Raw genomic sequence first — 20,607 nt, 5'->3', positions numbered from 1 at the left:
TATAGTAATATGTGAAATACCACGGCCTAGTATAGTCATACCAAGGCCTACTGTAATAACTCAATTTTTAACAACTAGCATCCTGTTTCACCAAAAACAAACTGGTGAAACTAGAAAGAAACTTATTTTTTAGACAAGTTTCAACAGTTTGTTTTTCATGAAACCAGATTCTATTTTGTAAAACTAGAGTTATTACACTAGGCCTTGGAATGACTATACTAGGCCGTGGTATTTCAAATATGAGTATACTAGGCCTTGGGGCTAGTAGTATATGTGAAATACCACGGCCTAGTATAGTCATACCAAGGCCTACTGTAATAACTCGATTTTTAACAACTAGCATCTTGTTTCACCAAAAACAAACTGGTGAAACTAGAAAGAAACTTATTTTTTAGACAAGTTTCAACAGTTTGTTTTTCATGAAACCAGATTCTATTTTGTAAAACTAGAGTTATTACACTAGGCCTTGGAATGACTATACTAGGCCGTGGTATTTCAAATATGAGTATACTAGGCCTTGGGGCTAGTAGTATATGTGAAATACCACGGCCTAGTATAGTCATACCAAGGCCTACTGTAATAACTCGATTTTTAACAACTAGCATTTTAAACAACTAGCATCTTGTTTCACCAAAAACAAAGTGGTGAAACTAGAAAGAAACTTTATTTTTTAGACAAGTTTCAACAATTTGTTTTTCATGAAACCAGATTCTATTTGGTAAAACTAGAGTTATTACACTAGGCCTTTGAATGACTATACTAGTCCATGTTATTTCACATATGACTATACTAGCCCTTGGGTTGGTTTTTAACATGTATTTACCCATCAGTGTGTGTGAGCGGCGCAAACAACATTAATGAAACTTATTAATGGTGAACCACAAATGTAAATTTATTTTTTATCACAAAAAAAAAAATTAAAAATTATTTTTTACGGCGTTTGGGGGCAGATGGTTTCAATTTGGGGGTGTGCAGGGAATATGCAACACTTGCAGTTGAAGACGGTGTTTGAGGGGAAGGGGCAACAAAACTTGTGGGGGAAGGTAGTCCAGTTAAGGGAATTAAACTTGGAACACTTGTAGGAGAGGAAATCTGTTCAGTTACATTAGTTGTAATGGCATGTCGCCGTAGGCTTGTGTGCCTGGACCGACTTTGGCCCAATGCCCGCCTTGATTGATTTCGCCTTGAAGTAGGGGCAAATATGGAATGTAGGTCCCCCGTCTGCTGGTATGGCTGCTGCTGCTGAGGTGGCGGCTGCTGCTGCAGAGGTTGCGGCTGCTGCAGAGGTTGCGGCTGCTGCTGAGGTGGCAGCTGCTGCTGAGGTGGTTGCTGCTGCTGAGGTGGTTGCTGCTGCTGCTGAGGTGGCGGCTGCTGCTGAGGTGGTTGCTGCTGCTGCTGAGGTGGCGGCTGCTGCTGAGGTGGCTGCTGCTGCTGAGGTGGCGGCTGCTGAGTTGGCTGCTGCTGCTGAGGTGGCTGATGCTGCTCTTCTTGGTCAGTGCTCGTCCTTGCAGGAGGACTGGTGGCGGCAGTGATGGCCCAGGTTTGCAGAGTGGTGGTGGCAGGGCTACTACATGTTGTTGTAGCGGCAGGGCTGTTCCATGTTTGCCTAGTGGTGGCTGAGCTCCACGCATGCATGGGATTGGCGGTGGTGCTCCAGACAGGAGCAGCGCTTGCCATGGTGGTGTCGGTGAAGTGACCAGCTGCACTCAGACTTGTGGTGGTGTAACGGTGGGTGTCCAGCCTTTGAAGAGAGGTGTCCGTGCAGTGGTATGCAGCACAAGTCGGTAGTGAGGTGAAGCGAGTCAATGGTGGCACAGGTGGAAAGGACACCACTGACTGCTGACCGTACCGATTATGCTGCATAGCCTGCAAGAAAGCATTGTTGCAGGCCTGCAGCACATTCAGCTGTTGATCAGGACTAAGGTGTTCCGCCATGCCCTTTTCAATCTTACTAAAAAAATGGTGTGCTGGTCTGTTGAGGTCGGCCTCCAGACGGTCAAGGCGCTGTTCTACAGAATTGAAGCGGTGTTCAAAGTGGTTAAAACCACGTTCCATCAGTGCAAAACCGCTTTCAACTCTGTCGGACAGTGACTTGAGGCTGGAATTAAATGTCTCGCTCAAATGCATAAACTCGGGCAAGACATTCCTGTCCAAGGCCCTCTGCCGCTGGCGGGTAGTGCCCGCATAACCAGTGGCAGAGACCTGGGACAGGGGAACACCTGATGGCCCAGCTTCCTGGTCACCAGCTGTGTGTGTGTGGGACCTGCAAGGTGCTTCCTGGCTGTCGGATGGCTGGGACGGGTCAGAGGACGTCCGAGGAAGGACCGCTCCAGGGCCAGGTTGCAGGGTGCTGCTCCAGGTGCTGTGGAAGAAAGGAAAATCATTACTACCATGCCTTTACAAGAAGCATCAGCTGTGGATTAGAAAAACACAGATTAATAAAAATAAAAACCCAAAATGTATAATACTTACGATCTTGTGGCAAGGACCGGTCTTAGGAACTGCAACGCGTGATAGTGACGGTATCTAGTTCTGGTCCTTGACGCAGATCCACTGCGAACCTGGCCCTCAGCACGAACATCACTGTTGAAGCGGTCCTTGATCGAACGCCAACGTGTTCGGACTTTGTCCACTGTTGATAAAAAAAAAACAGTGCCGTCAAGTACAACAGTCACTGCTTCACAATTTAGCAATACAATACTCAAAGCAGTCACTGTACACCCCGATGACACTGTTGGGTTTCCTGCTAGAATACACCTAGCACGAAACCCAACAGTGCCGTCAAGGACAACAGTCACTGCGGCACAATGTAGCAATACAATACTCAAAGCAGTCACTGTACACCCCGATGACACTGTTGGGTTTCCTGCTAGAATACACCTAGCACGAAACCCAACAGTGCCGTCAAGGACAACAGTCACTGCGGCACAATGTAGCAATACAATACTCAAAGCAGTCACTGTAGACCACGATGACACTGTTGGGTTTCCTGCTAGAATACGCCTAGCACGAAACCCAACAGTGCCGTCAAGGACAACAGTCACTGCGGCACAATGTAGCAATACAATACTCAAAGCAGTCACTGTAGACCACGATGACACTGTTGGGTTTCCTGCTAGAATACGCCTAGCACGAAACCCAACAGTGCCGTCAAGGTCAACAGTCACTGCGGCACAATGTAGCAATACAATACTCAAAGCAGTCACTGTAGACCACGATGACACTGTTGGGTTTCCTGCTAGAATACGCCTAGCACGAAACCCAACAGTGCCGTCAAGGACAACAGTCACTGCGGCACAATGTAGCAATACAATACTCAAAGCAGTCACTGTAGACCACGATGACACTGTTGGGTTTCCTGCTAGAATACGCCTAGCACGAAACCCAACAGTGCCGTCAAGGACAACAGTCACTGCGGCACAATACAGAGCAGGGAAATACTCACTAAACGCCTTTTTGGCGGATGCTGTGGCGCTGTCCCAGCCATCCATCAACGCTGCGGCCACCTCATTCCATAGCCGCCGTGTCACCACATTGTCCTTGTACAGCCGGTCACGGCTGTCCCACAACGGCGAACGCTCCTGGACCAGGCTGATGAGCTGCTCATTATCCAGGTAGACGTCTTCATCCCGTTGTGGAACCTAGACAAAACACATTCATTAGAATAATCAAATTTAAATTGACTAAAAAGTTACAAAAAAAGAAACAAAAAAAAGAGTAAAAATAGAAGATAAAAAAAAAAAAAAAACATTACAAATCATTTGATACTTACATTACGTATAACCACCGGGAATTGGCTTCGCTGCTCCTGCTGTTCGCCCTCACTATTCCCGTCCGCAGATGATGATGACGATGTCTGAAAGTTGAAAAAAACGTAAGAGATTTGGAGAAGCAGCAGATATACTTACCAGATGCACGAAAATAATCACCTCACGGTCTGCTTGCGCCAATTCCTGCCGCGATGGGGAATACTCCGATTCTGAAGACATACTGCATGTAAAAATAATAAAAATCATTAGTACATACATAATTTAAAAGGACAGGCATATAATGTAATATACTCACATTCTTCGCTGATATAATGGGTTCTTGGTTGAATGTCTGCTCTTCAATCTGTCTAGTGTAGTAGTGGCAGAGTTTTGGCAGGCACCTCCTTTATATAGCCTTTTTTTTTTGGACTTTAGAAGATTCTAACTAGGATAAAAAGTGGACACCACCCAAAAAACGCTGCGCTAAAAAAGCGCATACCTGCGCATGCCAGTGCGCACGTATGCGCATCCATAGGCTATAATGGCCATTTTTAGCGCAAAACGTGCGCATACGTGCGCATGCGATTTTTTTCAAGGGCCAAAAAATGCAACATGCAGCGTCTGGAAAATACCAACGCACACCCCAAAAAAACGCAGCGCATGAAAATCGCATACATGCGCTTACAAGTGCGCAGGTATGCGCACCCATGTTAAATATAGGGGAAAAATCGCATGCGCACGTATGCGTTTTTTTCCAGCGCTAAAAAACGCAAATGTGAAACCAGCCTTAGCATGTGACAGCTGCCAAACATAGAAACCCGCCATAAATAGTAAATCAAACCCCCTTTATCACCCCCTTAGTTAGGGAAAAATAATAATAATAAAAAAAATGTATTTATTTCCATTTTTCCATTAAGGTTAGGGGTGTGTTGGGGTTAGGGTTGGAGTTAGAATTGGGGGATTTCCACTGTTTAGGCACATCAGGTGCTCTCCAAACGCAACATAGCGTCTGATCTCAATTCAAGCCAATTCTTTGTTGAAAAAGTCAAACGGTGCTTCTTCCCTTCCAAGCTCTGCCATGCGCCCAAACAGTGGTTTACCCCCGCATATGGGGTATCATCCTACTTAGGACAAATTGCACAACAACTTTTGGGGTCCAATTTCTCCTGTTACCCTTGGGAAAATAAAAAAATTGGGGGCAAAAATATCATTTTTGTGGAAAAAAAATGATTTTTTTATTTTTATGGCTCTACGTTATAAACTTCTGTGAAGCACTTGGGGATTCAAAGTGCTCACCACACATCTAGATAAGTTCCTTGGGGGGTCTAGTTTCAAAAATGGGGTCACTTGTGGGGGGTTTCCACAGTTTAGGCACATCAGGGGCTCTCCAAAGGCAACATGACACCCGCAGACCATTCCATCAAAGTCTGCATTCCAAAACATCACTACTTCCCTTCCAAGCCCCAACGTGTGCCCATACAGTAGTTTTCTCCCACATAAGGGATATTAGCGTACTCAGGACAAATTGGACATCAACTTTTGGGGTCCAATTTCTCCTCTTACCCTTGGGAAAATAAAAAAAATTGGGGACTAAAAGATCATGTTTGTGGAAAAAATGATTTTTTTTAATTTCATGCCTGGGCGTTACAAACTTCTGTGAAGCACTGGGGGTTCAAAGTGCTCACCACACATCTTGATAAGTACCTTGGGGGGTCTAGTTTCCAAAATAGTGTCACTTGTGGGGGGTTGCCACTGTTTAGGCACATCAGGGGCTTTCCAAACGCGGCATGGCGTCTGATCTCAATTCCAGCCAAAAAACTCAAATGGCGCTGCTTCCCTTCCGAGCTCTGCCATGCGCCCAAATAGTGGTTTACCCCCACATGAGGGGTATCAGCGTACTCGGGACAAATTGCACAAAAACTTTTGGGGCCCTGTTACCCTTGTGAAAATAAAAATTGGGGGTGAAAAGATAATTTTTGTGGCATAAATATGATTTTTTAATTGTACGGCTTTATGTTATAAACTTCTGTGAAGCCCATGGGGGTTCAAAGTTCTCATCACACATCTAGATAAGTTCCTTAGGGGGTCTAGTTTCCAAAATGGTGTCATTTGGGGGGTTCCACTGTTTTGGCACATCAGGAGCTCTCTAAACGTGACATGGCGTCCGATCTGAATTCCAGCTAATTTTGCAGTGAAAAAGTCAAACGGCGCTCCTTCCCTTTTTGAGCTCTGCCATGCGCCAAAACAGTGGTCCCCCCACATATCAGGTATCAGCATACTCAGGACAAATTGCACAATAACTTTTCCTGTCCAATTTCTCCTGTTACCCTTGGTAAAATTGGACCTGAAGCAATTTTTTTGCGAAAAAAAAGTTAAATGTTCATTTTTTTTTTAAATATTCAAAAAATTCTTTTGATGCACCTGAAGGGTTAATAAACTTCTTGAATGTGGTTTTGAGCACCTTGAGGGGTGCAGTTTTTACAATGCTGTCACTTTTGGGTATTTTCTATCATATAGACCCCTCAAAGTGACTTCAAATGTGATGTGGTCCCTAAAAATAAAATGGTGTTGCAAAAATGAGAAATCGCTGGTCAACTTTTAACCCTTATAACTTCCTAACAAAAAAAAATGTTGGTTCCCAAATTGTGCTGATGTAAAGTAAACATATGTGAAATGTTACTTAAGTTTTTTGTGTGCCGTATCTCTGTGATTTAAGGGCATAAAAATTCAAAGTTGGAAAATTGCGAAATTTTTAAAATTTTCGCCAAATTTCCATTTTTTTCACAAATAAAAGCACGTTATATCGATGAAATTTTACCACTAACATGAAGTACAATATGTCACGAGAAAACAGAATCAGTGGGATCCATGGAAGAATTCCAGAGTTATTACCTCATAAAAGGACAGTGGTCAGAATTGTAAAAATTGGCCCGGTCATGAACGTGCAAACCACCCTTGGGGGTAAAGGAGTTAAAAATCTGTCTGCCAAACACACTGATTGTATCATGCACACAGACAGTTGAAAGACAGCGCCATGATTTGGAATAAGAATTTATAATTTTAACCGATGAGGTAGACAAGACTAAGACCATATTTATAAGCTGTAAGATTGGCTTTAGCCTGTAGTATTCTAGATAACTTGCTGATCACTCAGGGTTTAATAACTGAAATCCCCAGAGACAATGAGATTGGGGCTTATGGACTCTGAGAATGGGGCTCTGGAGCTGGGCCTTGAATGGAGCTGAGGTGTTCCTGCTCAGCCTCTGCTCCATTTATTGTGTATGGGACTGCTGAGAGCAGCATTTGGCTAGTCCCCAAGACACTGAATGGAGCAGAGGCCGCACAAGAGTACATTTTGCTCCTTTCAGAATGTTTCTGCAGTGTTCTGTTCTTGGAGTTCAAAAGCTCCCATCTTGGGATTGCACAGGGTCCCAGTGGTCGTACCTCCAGTGATCAGCAAGTTATCATCCATCCTAAGAACAGGGGAATAGCCTTATGATTTAATCCTTCTCAATATATCTCCCTAATATTTCTGATTCATAAGCAGCTCACGTTAACAAAGAGACTGGCCAATTATGTGTTCACATGTAAAAAAAAAAAAAAGTAATGATAACCAAGTTTAAGGACAATACTCTTTCTGCAAATGTAATACATGTCACTAACAGCCCTATGTAACTGCACCTATAGCACAGTGATCACTCTGTGAATACATATAATGAATTGCTACCTTTTGTTTATGGGAAAACAGGACTAAAGTACATTTAATCAATAGATCTTGGAATAATAATAATTTCCACTATTGGATGTGTTAATAACAAATGCTCCTATGCTGAGATAATCTTATAAATGTGCCCCTGCTGTGTACTGTGTAATGGCTGTGTCTGACCGTACAGGGACATGGTCTGATCATACCACAGCTCCTGGCCAGGGGAGGAGGCAAGAGAGAGTATACAGACATTACAGCAGGGGATCGCAGCTGATTCTTTTTGTGAGTGAAACATTTCACTGCCTGTTTTTAAACAATATTTTACCTCAAAGTAAGAATCAGCTTTGCTCACTTTCTGTAATGTCTATATACTCTTTTGCATCCTCCCCTGGCCAGTATCTGTGGTATATCCTACCATGTCCTTGCACAGTCAGACACATCCATTACACTGGGGCACGTTTCTAAGAGTCTCAGAAGAGAATCATTTTTTTTAAACACATCCAATTGTGGAATTTATTTTTTTTCCAAGATCTATTGATTTGAAATATACTTTTGTTTGTTGCACAACCCCTTTAACACAACATGATAGCACTTTGAATACAGATAATGTGTGAATAGTAACTACAATACTGTCTCTAAATAAAACTTTGCAGACAGAATAATCCTGTTACACTACACTTATATTGAACAAAACCACTGTATTAAAAATGATAATTTCCACCAATCAGTGACCATATAGTGGTGGTTAATAATTACACACAGCTAATTATACACGACTTCTGTACTCCTTAAATGTGTATACAGTACAAGAAAAAGCAGCGACATATTCTCTCTGCTTGTAGTTCTTTTTGTTTTTCCTTTTTCTTTTGGTCTACTGTTTTCTAACAAAGTAACTGTACCCCATATATTAAAAGTGCTCTCTATGTGCCCCCACATGGTAGTAATGCTCCTTTACTACCTCCACATAGTAATAGTGTTCCTTTCGTGCATCCACACAATTATTTGCAGTACCACAATATTAATAATACTCTTTTTACCCCCACACAATAACTGTCCCCACAAAATAATTTGCCTTAGTTTTGCCACCACACAATAATGGTGCCAAACAATTTAATGTCACCAGTTTATGCCTCTAAATTTACTTCATACATTGTTACCGGTTTATGGCTATACAATAATATTGCCCCACACAGTAATGTCCCCCATTTGTTCACCCACAAATAAAGTGTCCCATATTTGCCTCTACATATTAATACACCCATTTTTTTGCTCCAACACATTATTATACCCCATTTGTTCTCCACACCATAATATCTCTATATATGCCCCACAATAATCATATTACCTCCAAATATAAATATTTCTCAACTTTGCCACCACACAGTAATGTTCCTCCTTTGTGCCCCCCACACATCAGACTTCATATGCCACTTTTGTGGCAATAAAAAAAATCAACTCCCTTGACGCTTCTCCCGTAAGTGCGGGAGTGAGATCTTCTAATGTTCTGTTCCAATCCATGTGCAATAATTGCAGGTAGTGCATCGACCTCACTTCATTTTGCCGAGTACAAACTGCAGGATGTCGTCTATGTTCTTGCACGCAGCATGCTTCTGACACAGAGGGAGTGACATCATTGTGCTTCCCGAATACTTGAGTACTTTGTTCCTCTATCTGTCCACAATCCTAGAACAGCCTGTGACATTCCGAAGTAAGTGTTAGATCAGGTGGCTCATCTTCTCCCTGCCCCAATTTAGAGCTGTACATCCTGGAGATTTTCCAAATGCTCCAGGACTCAGAGTCCAAGAAGTATCACCAAATTTCTTCTGTCTCCTTGGATCCTGGTCAGACGCCTCTCACCCAACCAAACCATATCTCAAACTTTGCACTGACAAGGGGCAGTACCCTGAAACTGCAAATTGAGATTTCTGTTTTGGCTTTTATCCTAGTTCATGTGACAAGGCTCGTTAGAGAGTCAATTATTGACTTTTATGATAGCTACTTCCTATAGGTGTCAGTAAAGTTCTAGTCCTCTTCCTCTCTGCAGAGACAATTTGCTTGTTTCCCAGAGGAGCACTGCGGCTTAAGTCTCCTCACCTCTGCATGTTAGGCTTGATGTGTCTGTCTCTGCATGGAGGAATGTTACTCCTTGGATCCCGGTCAGATGCCTCTCACCTAGCCAAACCAGATCTCACAATTTGAACTGATGAGGGGCAGTACCTCGAAGCACAGTGTCTACAAATTGAGATTTTGGTTTTGACTTTTATCCTAAGTCATGTGATAAGGCTTATTAGAGAGTCCAAAAGTGTATCTAGGTTTTCTGGCACCCAGGGCAAGAATTCAGTCCCCCCCCCCCAGCACCTATGCGATTTGCACACAGGGTGAGTGCACACGCGGATTGTGCTGCTGAATTTTCTGCACGGATTTTGCAAAATCCACAGGTCAGTAACCTGCGGTTTTCCCCTGCGGTTTGACACCTGGACAATGGAGCAGGTGTAAAACCGCTGCGGATTCCGCACAAAGAAGTGACATGCTGCGGTTTTGAAACCGCAGCAAATCCGCACTGAGAATTCCGCACAGTGTGCACTGCGGTTTTTGTTTTCCATTGATTATAATGGTACTGTACACCGCAGCAGAAACTGCTGCGGATCCGCAGGACCAAAACCGCTGCGGATCCGCAGCAGAATCCACAGCATGTGCACACACCCTTAGTCATGTACCGATGAGCTGCTCTCCCTAATACTCTCAATGTTAAGTGAAAAACTGAGAGAAGCAGGAAGAGAAGTCTATTGCCACAGGACCATAAGTATGAAAATCGCATATGAGTGAAGTGTCCATGCGATGACTACTGGAACCTGCAGAGCTGAATCCTGACATTGCAGGCTTCTGAGTTCTCACAACAAATGCACTGCACACTTTTAAAATTCTCTCTTGCTGGTGGCAAGAGTGGATGGTCATGTCAGCACAAGCATGTGATTTTTATACTTCTGGCCTCACTCAGTTCATTTTCATTGAGTGAGGGCAGGCATGTCTAGTCAGCACGTGACTGCATGTATGTAAATCGCTGGTACAACAGAATCCTGACAGAATTCAGAAGTCTTCAGTCACATAGAATGACTGCAGACTCGGCACAAACCTGGACAATCCCTTTAATGCTCCTAACATAAATAAAAACTTGAGAATTCATCAGTATCACAAATATTTACATCCAGGTACCTTATAGATGACGTTGTCTGTGGAGTCGTTCTTCTTTTCTTCATCTTGTCCAGACACCATTATGAGTTTTCTCATCCACAGCCGTATCTGCAAACTTCCATCTTCTCTGGTCTTCTGCTGCAAATCTCCATATGATGCCATTAAAGATAGAAGTGTCATTATAATGCTCCTGAATAAAAATATCTGCAATACGCTGAACCCCTGAATAAATAATTGCACCTCACTATATTGTCTGCACAAAATATAACTCCCACACTGTCCCTTTTATGGTACATGCTCTTTGCACTGACCTCTGACCTCCATACTGGGCCCCCTCTTCACATTGTCCTCTCACACTGTGTCCTCCTTATAGGGCCCAGTCTCTACATTGTTCCCTCACTCCCCCTTCTTGGTATACTATTCCCTCCTGGCTGTACCCATGCACTGCTCCCCATGCTATGCCCCCACTATTCAGTGTCTATTTCGTGCCCACTCACTTTTCTCCCCCCATACTGTCTCCTCACACTATTCCCCTCCCTCCTCATACTGTCTCTTCTCACAGCCCCCATTTACCATACTGTCTCCTCATTTATTTACCCCCTCACTATCTATACTGCCTGCTCACACATACCCCCGACTCCACATACTGTCTGCACACATCCCATCACCCTCACTCATACTTCGTTCAGCCGCTCGCTCCCCATATTGACTGCACCCATCACCCCACTCACCATACTGTGTCTGCACCTATCCCCATACTGTTTCCTCATACATGCCTCCATAATGTTTCCTTATACATGTCCTAAATCCCCCCATCCCCAGTCCAAATCTCCACCCACACATTAAATCCCACCATCACCACTGCAAATCTCCCCACACACATTAAATCCCCATCACCACTCCAAATCTCCCCACACACATTAAATCTCCCATCCCCACTCCAAATCTCCCCACATTAATTCCCCCATCCCCACTCCAAATTCCCCCCCATCCCCACACTAAATGACCCCATGCACTTAATCTTCGGTGTCTTGAGCTCCACTGGAGCACTTACCACTACTAGTGTTCGCCTCTGCAACTCGGGCCAGTGACATCAGCAGCGTGATCACATGACCTGATCACTCGGCTGACGTTGCTCTCTGTTAGACGCCAGTACTATTGAACACTGGCAGCCGATGCGTTGCAGCTACTCTGTTGCAAGCTACAGTGCTGGCTGTTAGCTTGACAGCCGGTACAGAGAACAGCCGACTACCAGTCCGGGGACGGCAGAATGCTGCCGCCGGAGGAGACACTGCGTACCGCCGCATTAGGTAGCCCGACTGTGCCCCCCAGCCAGCTGCGCCTGGGGCACATGCTCGGCTGTCTCCCCTAGATACTCTGAGAGAGTCGATAATGACTTTTAGGATTTCTATTGGTGGCACTAGAGTTCTAGTCCTCTTTCTTTCTGAAGAGACAATTTTCAGTTTCCTGAACCTTCCGGGAGAGAATAAAATGTATATCTACTGTATCTTCTAGATAGGAGGCATGATTGGTCACTGGTTCTCAATTATCAAACAGGGGGCCTATGTACCCACTGTGGTTTTTTTTTTTTGCGTTACTTAAAAGCAGAGCTGAGCAAATTTTTACTGTTATAAAAAACATTGACGTCATCAGTATTGGAATAAGAGACTATGTCATGCTCTATTGTCTTAAGCTAGTTTCACACTAGCGTTTTTTTGCGCTGTGTTTTTGCGCAGTGCAAACGCAAACAAAAAGCGCATCATGCGTTTTGTATGCGTTTGCTGCTTTTGGCGCATGTGTTTTAACCATTTTTTTAGCCATTTTTACTCTTAAAACGCATGCGTTTTTAAACGCAGATGTGCGCATATCCATGCGCACATCTGCGTTCCCATAGACTGTAATGTGTTTTTTTGCGCATTCCATGCGCATGCGTTTTTTTGAGACAGGTCGAACGGACCAAAAATGCAACAGGTAGCGTCCGGCGCACACTACAAAAAAGCATGCGCACGTAAAACGCGTGCAAGCACTAGACCATGCGCACCCATGTTAAATATAGGGGAAAAGGACGCATGCACATGTATGCTCAAAAACGCAACGCAAAAAAACGCTAGTGTGAAACCAGCCTTATACGGCTTTGTTTAAAGGATGTTGGGCAAGATACTTGCTATGGGAACTTTCACATATTCACTCATCTTTTCTTTTATCTATCTAAAGGGCCAATATTGATTTGTTTTGACCTTGTTTAGTTGGACATGATCATACAGTATACCGTTTCTTTATATCGATATATGTTTAATTCCAGGGAATGTACATTAAATCCACATATGATGGTCTCCATGTGATCACTGGAACAACAGAAAATGTAAGTATCTTTCATAATGTGCTAATGAGAGTATTTAGGGTAAACCTGTCACCTCTTAGGAATTAGAAACCGTAGGCCTGTAATATTTAAGACCGTAGAATTTAGAGATTATTCAGGAAGATGTCTTGAGATTTTTTTTTTTTCAAATCTCACCCAGCCGGAATACTTTTAAAATAACAAAATAAGTAATAGTTACCGTGTACCTCCGCTGATGCACCAACATCTCTCCTCACGTGGTCTCCAAAGACATACTGGTAGACATATTTACCTTAGATTGTGAGTCAGAATGTAGACAGTGAGGATGTCTATAAAGCGCTGCAGAATATGATGGCGCTATATAAGCGAGTATAATAAATAAATGGTCTCATTGGTTTTTAGATCTGTCCTTCAGTGATGACACATTGACTGCGATCATGTGATCTCTACTGTCATTGGCCAGATTGGTCAATTATTGGACTGTGGTAGCACAGTCTGTATGAGCAGCATGTGTCCGCTGAGGCCAGTGAACAGCTGCAGTGGTCACAGGAGAATGGTTGCCACTTCAGGATTGTTCACAAAGGCCAGAGGTGGATTTACCAGCTGATTATAGATTATTTTGTTATATTTTATCACATACTTCTGCTTTTTGGCCATTTTTAAAAATACCTTTGCTAGTCACTTTGATATAATAATGAGGTATGCTGTATCTGATTCAGAAAGAGTATTTGTGTATGATGCATAAAAGGTTTGATGTATGTGTACAGGCATTCAGTGCAATGGGAAAATCACACACAATCCGTGTCCGTATGGAATCGCTATACAGTGACGCAATAAAACTAGCATGATGTAGGTGCCTGGTTTGCTTTAAGAAATCTGACCGTTTGCCATTGAAAATATATCATCTAGAGTAACCTCAATTAAGTCCTCTCCTAAAGCATTGTGCTTATTTAACAGTCCCCGGCTGATAGATGCAAGAAGATCCATGCCGGTGATGAAGTGATTCAAGTCAACCATCAGACAGTGGTATGTATTCTGCATCTCAAATATCATCTTATGGATAGCGGAGCATGTCCTGCAAGCAAAAACTGTTCTCCACATTCATCTGATAGCAATGTCATTATCATGATAAGTTCAGCTTGATCTGAATCACTGATGTTAAAAGGATTCATTTAATTGCTGCAGTACAGTGTCTTTATTACATGTGCAGCTAGACCCAGTCATCATCTGCAAAGGATAACGTAAGTGTAAGAATGAATAACTGATGTAACGCAAATGTAATATCAAGCTTAGGGGTAGCTTTACACTTCCTGACAGCGGCCGTTTAAGCGACTGCCGATTGGCTACATGTAGTTCAGATAGTGTAGGGACGGTCAAACAATGGAGCGCCAGCCGTGCGCGGTTTAGAAAAATGCTGCTCCAGCCGGGCACCTCGAGAGAGGAAAAAATGGCAGTTCTGAATACAAACCTGGTCAGAAGGGAGCGCAAAGAAGGGAGAAAGTAGTTAATGGTCTTCTTTTTATTACATAACCACAACGCGTCTCAACAGAATGGTCTGTCTTCTTCAGGTGGCTGCCACCTGAGGAAGACAGACCATTCTGTTGAAACGCGTTGTGGATATGTAATAAAAAGAAGACCTTTAACTACTTTCTCCCTTCTTTGCGCTCCCTTCTGACCGTGATTGGCTACATGTAGGTTGATTGGCGCTTGTTTACTGGCCTGCTTAAACAGGCCAACTATGCTTTCATATGCACAGAACAATTTTTATTTTCATTTTTCTGGGTGCATGTTATCATTGTTCTTAGCAGCCCATATCCTATTTATTTAAAAATCATTTCACTCTCCAATGAATCTTTTGCTCGCTTGTTGGATGAATGAAAGCCTGTTTAGGCTGGGCGATAATTAATTATAAACCCACCCTCAATTTGTATATTGTGAGATTACATGCATGGCTTTACATATTAGCTAGTGACTTTTCTACAAGCTTGCAGGCAGTTAACACCCAAGGGAAGGTTGACTCCAACATATATCTGGTTCTGAGATTCTAAATAATTTGCGTATACTCTGTTATTGTTCACTTTATTTTGGAGACGTCTTACAATCTTTTGTCAGAGTAGCAATTTATTTTTTTATTCATTTTTAGTAATTTTTTTTAAGGACATTTACTTATTAGAGAGCAATGTCTTCCTACTACTATTCTCATTTATAGACTGACTTGTTCTTTTATGCTGCAATGTTTCTCAAGGATGAGTATAAAGAGACTGGTTTCAGGCACAAGCTCTTCAGAACTTCTGACAATGGGAGGACTAATGGGATAAGTGTGACTATAGGACATTTTACAATGAGTAGAAGAATTCAACAGCTTCTTTTGTAGAATATTCAGGCCTTATTTCTCAATTGACTTTTTTTCATATCCCTAACAGATGTGTACTGTGAAAACTTAAAGTAGTTGTCCAGGATACCTGATTGGCAAAGGTGTCGGGGGTAGCACCTTTACCAATCAGTTGTTTCCAGTGTCTGCAGCAGCCAGAAGTGCACAGCTGTATAGTGACGGGTTACTACACATCCGCCTGGCTGCAGCCACTATACAGTTGACAGAGCTGTACTGGGCAGCTCCACAATTGAGCACTTCCCAATGCCGCCAGCACTGGGAACAGCTGATGTGGGGATGCCGCATCCCCCTCTGATCAGATATTGATGACCTATCAAAAGGAAAGACCATCAATGTAAAAGTCCTAGACAGCTCCTCTAGTCTCATGGATAAACAGGGCTATCTATTTATCTATCTATCTCTCTGTCTATCGATCTTATTCCTGCATCCAAAGTTGAGGATTATCTTTACTAAGTTTCCCAATTCAAACTAGTTTAATTCACCAGCATGCCACAAACTTTTAATTTGCTCACGTGTCCACATATTGCAGTTAGGTACTTGGAATGTATCTTCTTCAAGGTTCTTTTGATTCATTTTCAGAACATCCATTTAATGTGACTAGTACTGATGATTATGCCATGCTCGCTAAGGTCGGTATAAATTACCAATGGGTGCCCTGACCTTAACTCATCTAGTTTTTTTGTGTCTAAAACAACAACCTAGTTTCATATCATTATCTTGCCTGGGGGCACACGTCCACCTCCAGTTATTCCCTACTAGCTTTACCTTGACTGACAGGTCTCTACTTATTTGTTTATTGATGGCGCTCCATCAGTCAAACTTGACTGGGCATTGAGAAGTCAGAGGGGATCTGCTTAGACTTTTCGCTAGGCACTTATTAGAACTACGCGTTCAGTTAGCTACTGACCGCAGCACTTCAGAATCAAGTTATGGTTCAGTTTATATAGAGCACACGTGGCTACCATGTGCTGCCCATTGCTAGGGTAGTATGAACCTGCCTACAAGCTCTGATTTAAATACAAGTAAAAATGAATAATTGATTCATGTATAGGGTCATGTGGGAAATACTTATGTAAATATATATATGTAATATAAAATGTATGTATTTTGTATGTTAAGTTGATCTATTCATTGGTACAGATGATCTATATGGGCAGGCTCTGACTGGTACACCGGGTGACTGGTTAACTCCCTGGTGGGCCCCTGAGCAGTGTGGGATTCCCATCAACCCCTACATGAGCAGTGGTTGATACAATACACTTATTTCACCACATACAGACAAAACCAGCATTGCAAAATTCTTTTAACAAACAATTTAAGTTTAATGTTGTATATAAGCGGAGGTAAGTCTGTTGACAAGGGTCAGGTAATATTGCATGTAGCTGAACAGTGGACCGTTAGTCAATGTTACTGATGGGCCCTTGACACCCCAGTCCAACACTGTGTATGGATATAGCCTTGGCACAGTATATTTCACATGCGTCTTCCAAAAAAATAATTCCCAGGAACATAAGAGGAATGTCAGCTAAATCCCTGTCTCCTCTCTTGCATGAACAGATTAGACAAAAGGCTGCCGAAGCTTTATTCACTTGGCTGTGTGTTTTCTAGCTGGCTCACTATATTTACCATAGCTGTAATGTAGAAACACAGGAAATCTCAGTCAACTTTAATTATCTACTCTATTCCGGTCAAACATAATAATGGGGTATTCACTGTCAGCGGCGTCATTTATGGAATAATGGTCAGAGGTTGGCGCAATAAAATAATACCTGTAATTTACGAGCGGAGCAGAATGACTTGTTTATGGGCTGTTTTGACTGAAGCAACACAGAGTAATAAACTTCAATCACTGGTAATGCAGTAGGTCTATAGCGATAAAAGGTAATTTTAAATGTGTTCTTTAAAATAGTTCCCCAAATGCACTTGCTCATTGGTATATATAAAGAAATGTATCTTGTTTGGTGAATAGAAGATGGTCATTAAGGTTGAGAGAAGAGGTGTCTACGTAAAAGTCTCAAAAGTAAAAGGAAACTATTCTGGAAAAAAAAATTTTTTGATCTTGTTTACATTTGGGAAGATCTTCTCTCTGTAAAAGCTTTATTTGCATGAATCAACCGATCAGTAAACTCTTAAATAGCCTGGTGTCACAGACAGACCGCAGTAAACTATTTTCAATGACTGATCTGTAATCTTGTTTACACAGGATAATGTGCTGCTGACAGCGTTGATCTTTTATTCAGCGCAAAGATAAATTCACCCAGCGAAAGAGCGTTCTGCTTGCTCATTGGGTGATAAGCAGTCTGTTTACACTGCAAGATGATCATGATCAAGTTTCACACTCGTTCATGATTGTCTTGCAGTCTAAAGGTACTGTCACACTAAAGGGGGTTTTACACTAAGCAATATCGCTAGCAATATCGCTAAAACGTCACTGGTTTTGTGACGTTATAGCGATATTGCTAGCGATATCGCTATGTGTGATACTTACCAGCGACCAGCTCCCCCGCTGCTCATCGCTGATCGCGCGAGAATGTCCGGCTCCATTTCTCGTCGGGCGCTTCCTGCTGAGACTTCCTGCTGTGACGTCCAGCGACGCGTGGAGGCAGGCGGGAGGACGCAGGATCGCTGTGTGTGAAAGGTGAGTATCGTGCGCTGCGTCGCTGCTGCATCGCTGTGAGATCTTTCTGTATGAAAGCTCACTAGCGATCATTTAGCGATGCACCAGCGATCCTGACCGGGTCGGATCGCTGGTTGGATCGCTGGTGCATCGCTAAATGTAAAAGGGCCTTTAGCGATGTACCAGTGATTCCGACCAGCGATATGACGCGGTCAGGATCGCTGGTACATCGCTAAGTGGTCGCTAGTGAGCTGCCACACAGGCAGATCTCACCAGCAACATCGCAGGGGTCTGGGGTCGCTACTTACCTGTCAGACGAGGCGATTCTGACGTCCTCCCGCCCGCGTCCACGCTCGTCTCCACAGGAAGCCCAGCAGGAAGTTGACGACGAGAAACAGTCCAGGACGCTCTCGCACGATCAGCGATAACCAGCGGGGGAGCGGTCGGAGGTAAGTATCAGATATAGCGATATCGCTAGCAATATCGCTATAACGTCACAAAAACCAGTGACATTATAGCGATATTGCTAGCGATATCGCTTAGTGTGACAGGCCCTTAAAACTTTGCATAAATTTTATAGGCAATGCTTACTGTAAAATAAGTATGCAAAGCATCTCTCATCCATTAACAAAGAAAACTACTCTTGGGACCTATTTGGACCATAGACTTTGTGCAAACAATTTCCTAGAGGGAAACCATAGGAGTTATACTGGTAGTTAATATACTTTCAAATCGGATAAGATGTACAGTTTCTTTTGGTTCTTTTATTGTTGTGAATTGAACATCTGTTTAGCAGACAAGTGACATGACACATTGTTGTGGGTGACATAACCTTATAGATCACTGGTGGTCAAACTCCATATTCCTGTTTCTCTCTTTTTATTTACTTGGGACACATTTTAGTAATGTTTCCTAAACATTTGTACCATAAACAAAGTTCATTTTAATTAATTGTTTTTTGAATAATAATAAGTTCCACAATTGGCTGTGTTTAAATAAAATTTTCCTGTGCTGAGATAATCTTATAAATGTGTCCCTGCTGTGTACTGTGTAATGACTGTGTCTGATCGTACAGAAACATGGTCTGATCATACCACAGCTCCTGGGCAAGGGAATAATTTTGTTTGTGTTTTATTTTTTTATATGGAATTAGCTACCACATATCTATAGACTCAGGTAACAGGATAATATTGTTTTTTTTCCTGAATTTACAGATTTTATAAATCCAGGGCTTTCTCTAGTCACCTTCCACGACAGCTACATTGGAGGATGTCTTCCCCGCCCTAATAGGGGACAGGAACACAAAGAGATTAAATACCCCTCCCCTTCCTGCAACCACCAGTGTTTTCCTGTCCCCTATGGGGCATGAAGAGGTCTACGATGGTGCTGCCGTGGCCGGCGATCGGGAGCACCCCATGTCCAGTACCAGCTGGACATACCTGTCAGATGCCGGGCAGCTGAGGTCGGGGGCCTTGCTCTCCTCCTCCGGTGGCTGCTCCCGTCTCCGCCTGCATGGAGGGACTTGGGACTCTCCCGCTTCTCCTGCTCCTCCTTCGGGGGTAAAGCGAGGCGGTGATGTGCGCGCCGGGGGCCTCCAGATAGCTCCCCGGCTTCCTCCTCCTCCATGCTGCCGGTTCCTGGGGGCTCACGCTGACCGGGGGTGGCGTTCCTCCACTTCGGGCGTTACTGGGCTTTCCACTGGGGCGCGCGTCACTTCTGGGGCGCGTTACTCCTGGGGCCGGTGGTCACATTCTGGGGCGTCCTCATGTGGTTCCCCCCATTGGGCCAAAGGGAGGAGGAGGTGCACAAACAACGCTGGACCCTCGATCTTTCAAGGTCCAGGTGAAAAGATCACCAGGTAAGACACCTGTCTGACATTAACTGTAGACGGCATGGACGGTGACAAGCCCTCTCTCTCTGCGTCGGCGGAGCCCAGCGTACCCCCTCCTACTGTAAGTAGCAGGCGTCGGCCCTGGCTATCCAGCATTTATTTCCTAAAATGGCGTAGCATACCTTTCTCTCTCTAATATGGGGAGAAAAAGGTCTCTGACCCTAAGAGGACCAGCCACAAGTGTAAAATGTGTACTGCCAGACTCCCTCGACATACGGGGAAAAGCTCTGCACGTCCTGTACGGAGAGGTCCTTCGCGCTGAGCAGCCCTCTCTCCTGGATAGCATCAAATCTCTCATAATACAGGAGGTTCACTCCTCCATGGCTCCCTTCTCCCAGACCGCCACACTCTAGGAGGAGGAAGAAAGCTCCCATAGGATCTGACTCAGGCGAAATTCAGTCCTCGGATTCAGAGGACGCTTGGGAGATTGAGGGTTCCTCTTCCACGTCCGCCCCTAAAACCAGGGAACAAAAAATATCATTTGGTTCCTAGAATATGGGTGAGCTAATCAGTATGGTTAAGAGCACCATAGGGGTGGAGGAGGAAGAAGTTAAATACACGGTACAGGATGAGATGTTGGGCTGAAGCCCAAAGAAGGTGTTCTGTACATGAGAACGTACAGAATCTGATCCTCCATAAAAGGAGGCCTCCCTGAAAAAAAAAAAAAAAAAAGCCTAGCCCTTTGAGGACTCCTCCCAGCTCAAAGATCCAATGGATCAAGG

At 43.6% G+C, this 20,607-nt stretch overlaps 1 protein-coding gene across 6 annotated transcripts in view; it reads left to right on the top strand.

Annotated features, from left to right (window-relative positions):
* Positions 1–20,607, top strand: part of CNKSR2 (connector enhancer of kinase suppressor of Ras 2) — a 589,838-nt gene that overhangs the window by 210,832 nt on the left and 358,399 nt on the right. For 4 of the 6 annotated variants that reach the window (XM_073565849.1, XM_073565848.1, XM_073565851.1 and 1 more), the window contains exons 8-9: positions 12,950–13,009; positions 13,943–14,011. The exons of the other annotated variants lie outside the window; for them this stretch is intronic. In XM_073565849.1, the coding sequence (XP_073421950.1) occupies positions 12,950–13,009; positions 13,943–14,011 (129 nt within the window). The remainder of the gene's footprint in view (positions 1–12,949; positions 13,010–13,942; positions 14,012–20,607) is intronic. 6 annotated transcript variants of the gene reach the window in all.

The sequence above is a fragment of the Dendrobates tinctorius genome, unplaced genomic scaffold (assembly GCF_039654945.1).
Source record: "Dendrobates tinctorius isolate UK_male_01 unplaced genomic scaffold, ASM3965494v1 ptg000016l, whole genome shotgun sequence".
NCBI lineage: Eukaryota > Metazoa > Chordata > Amphibia > Anura > Dendrobatidae > Dendrobates > Dendrobates tinctorius.
This window is presented reverse-complemented; position numbering and strand designations above follow the sequence as displayed.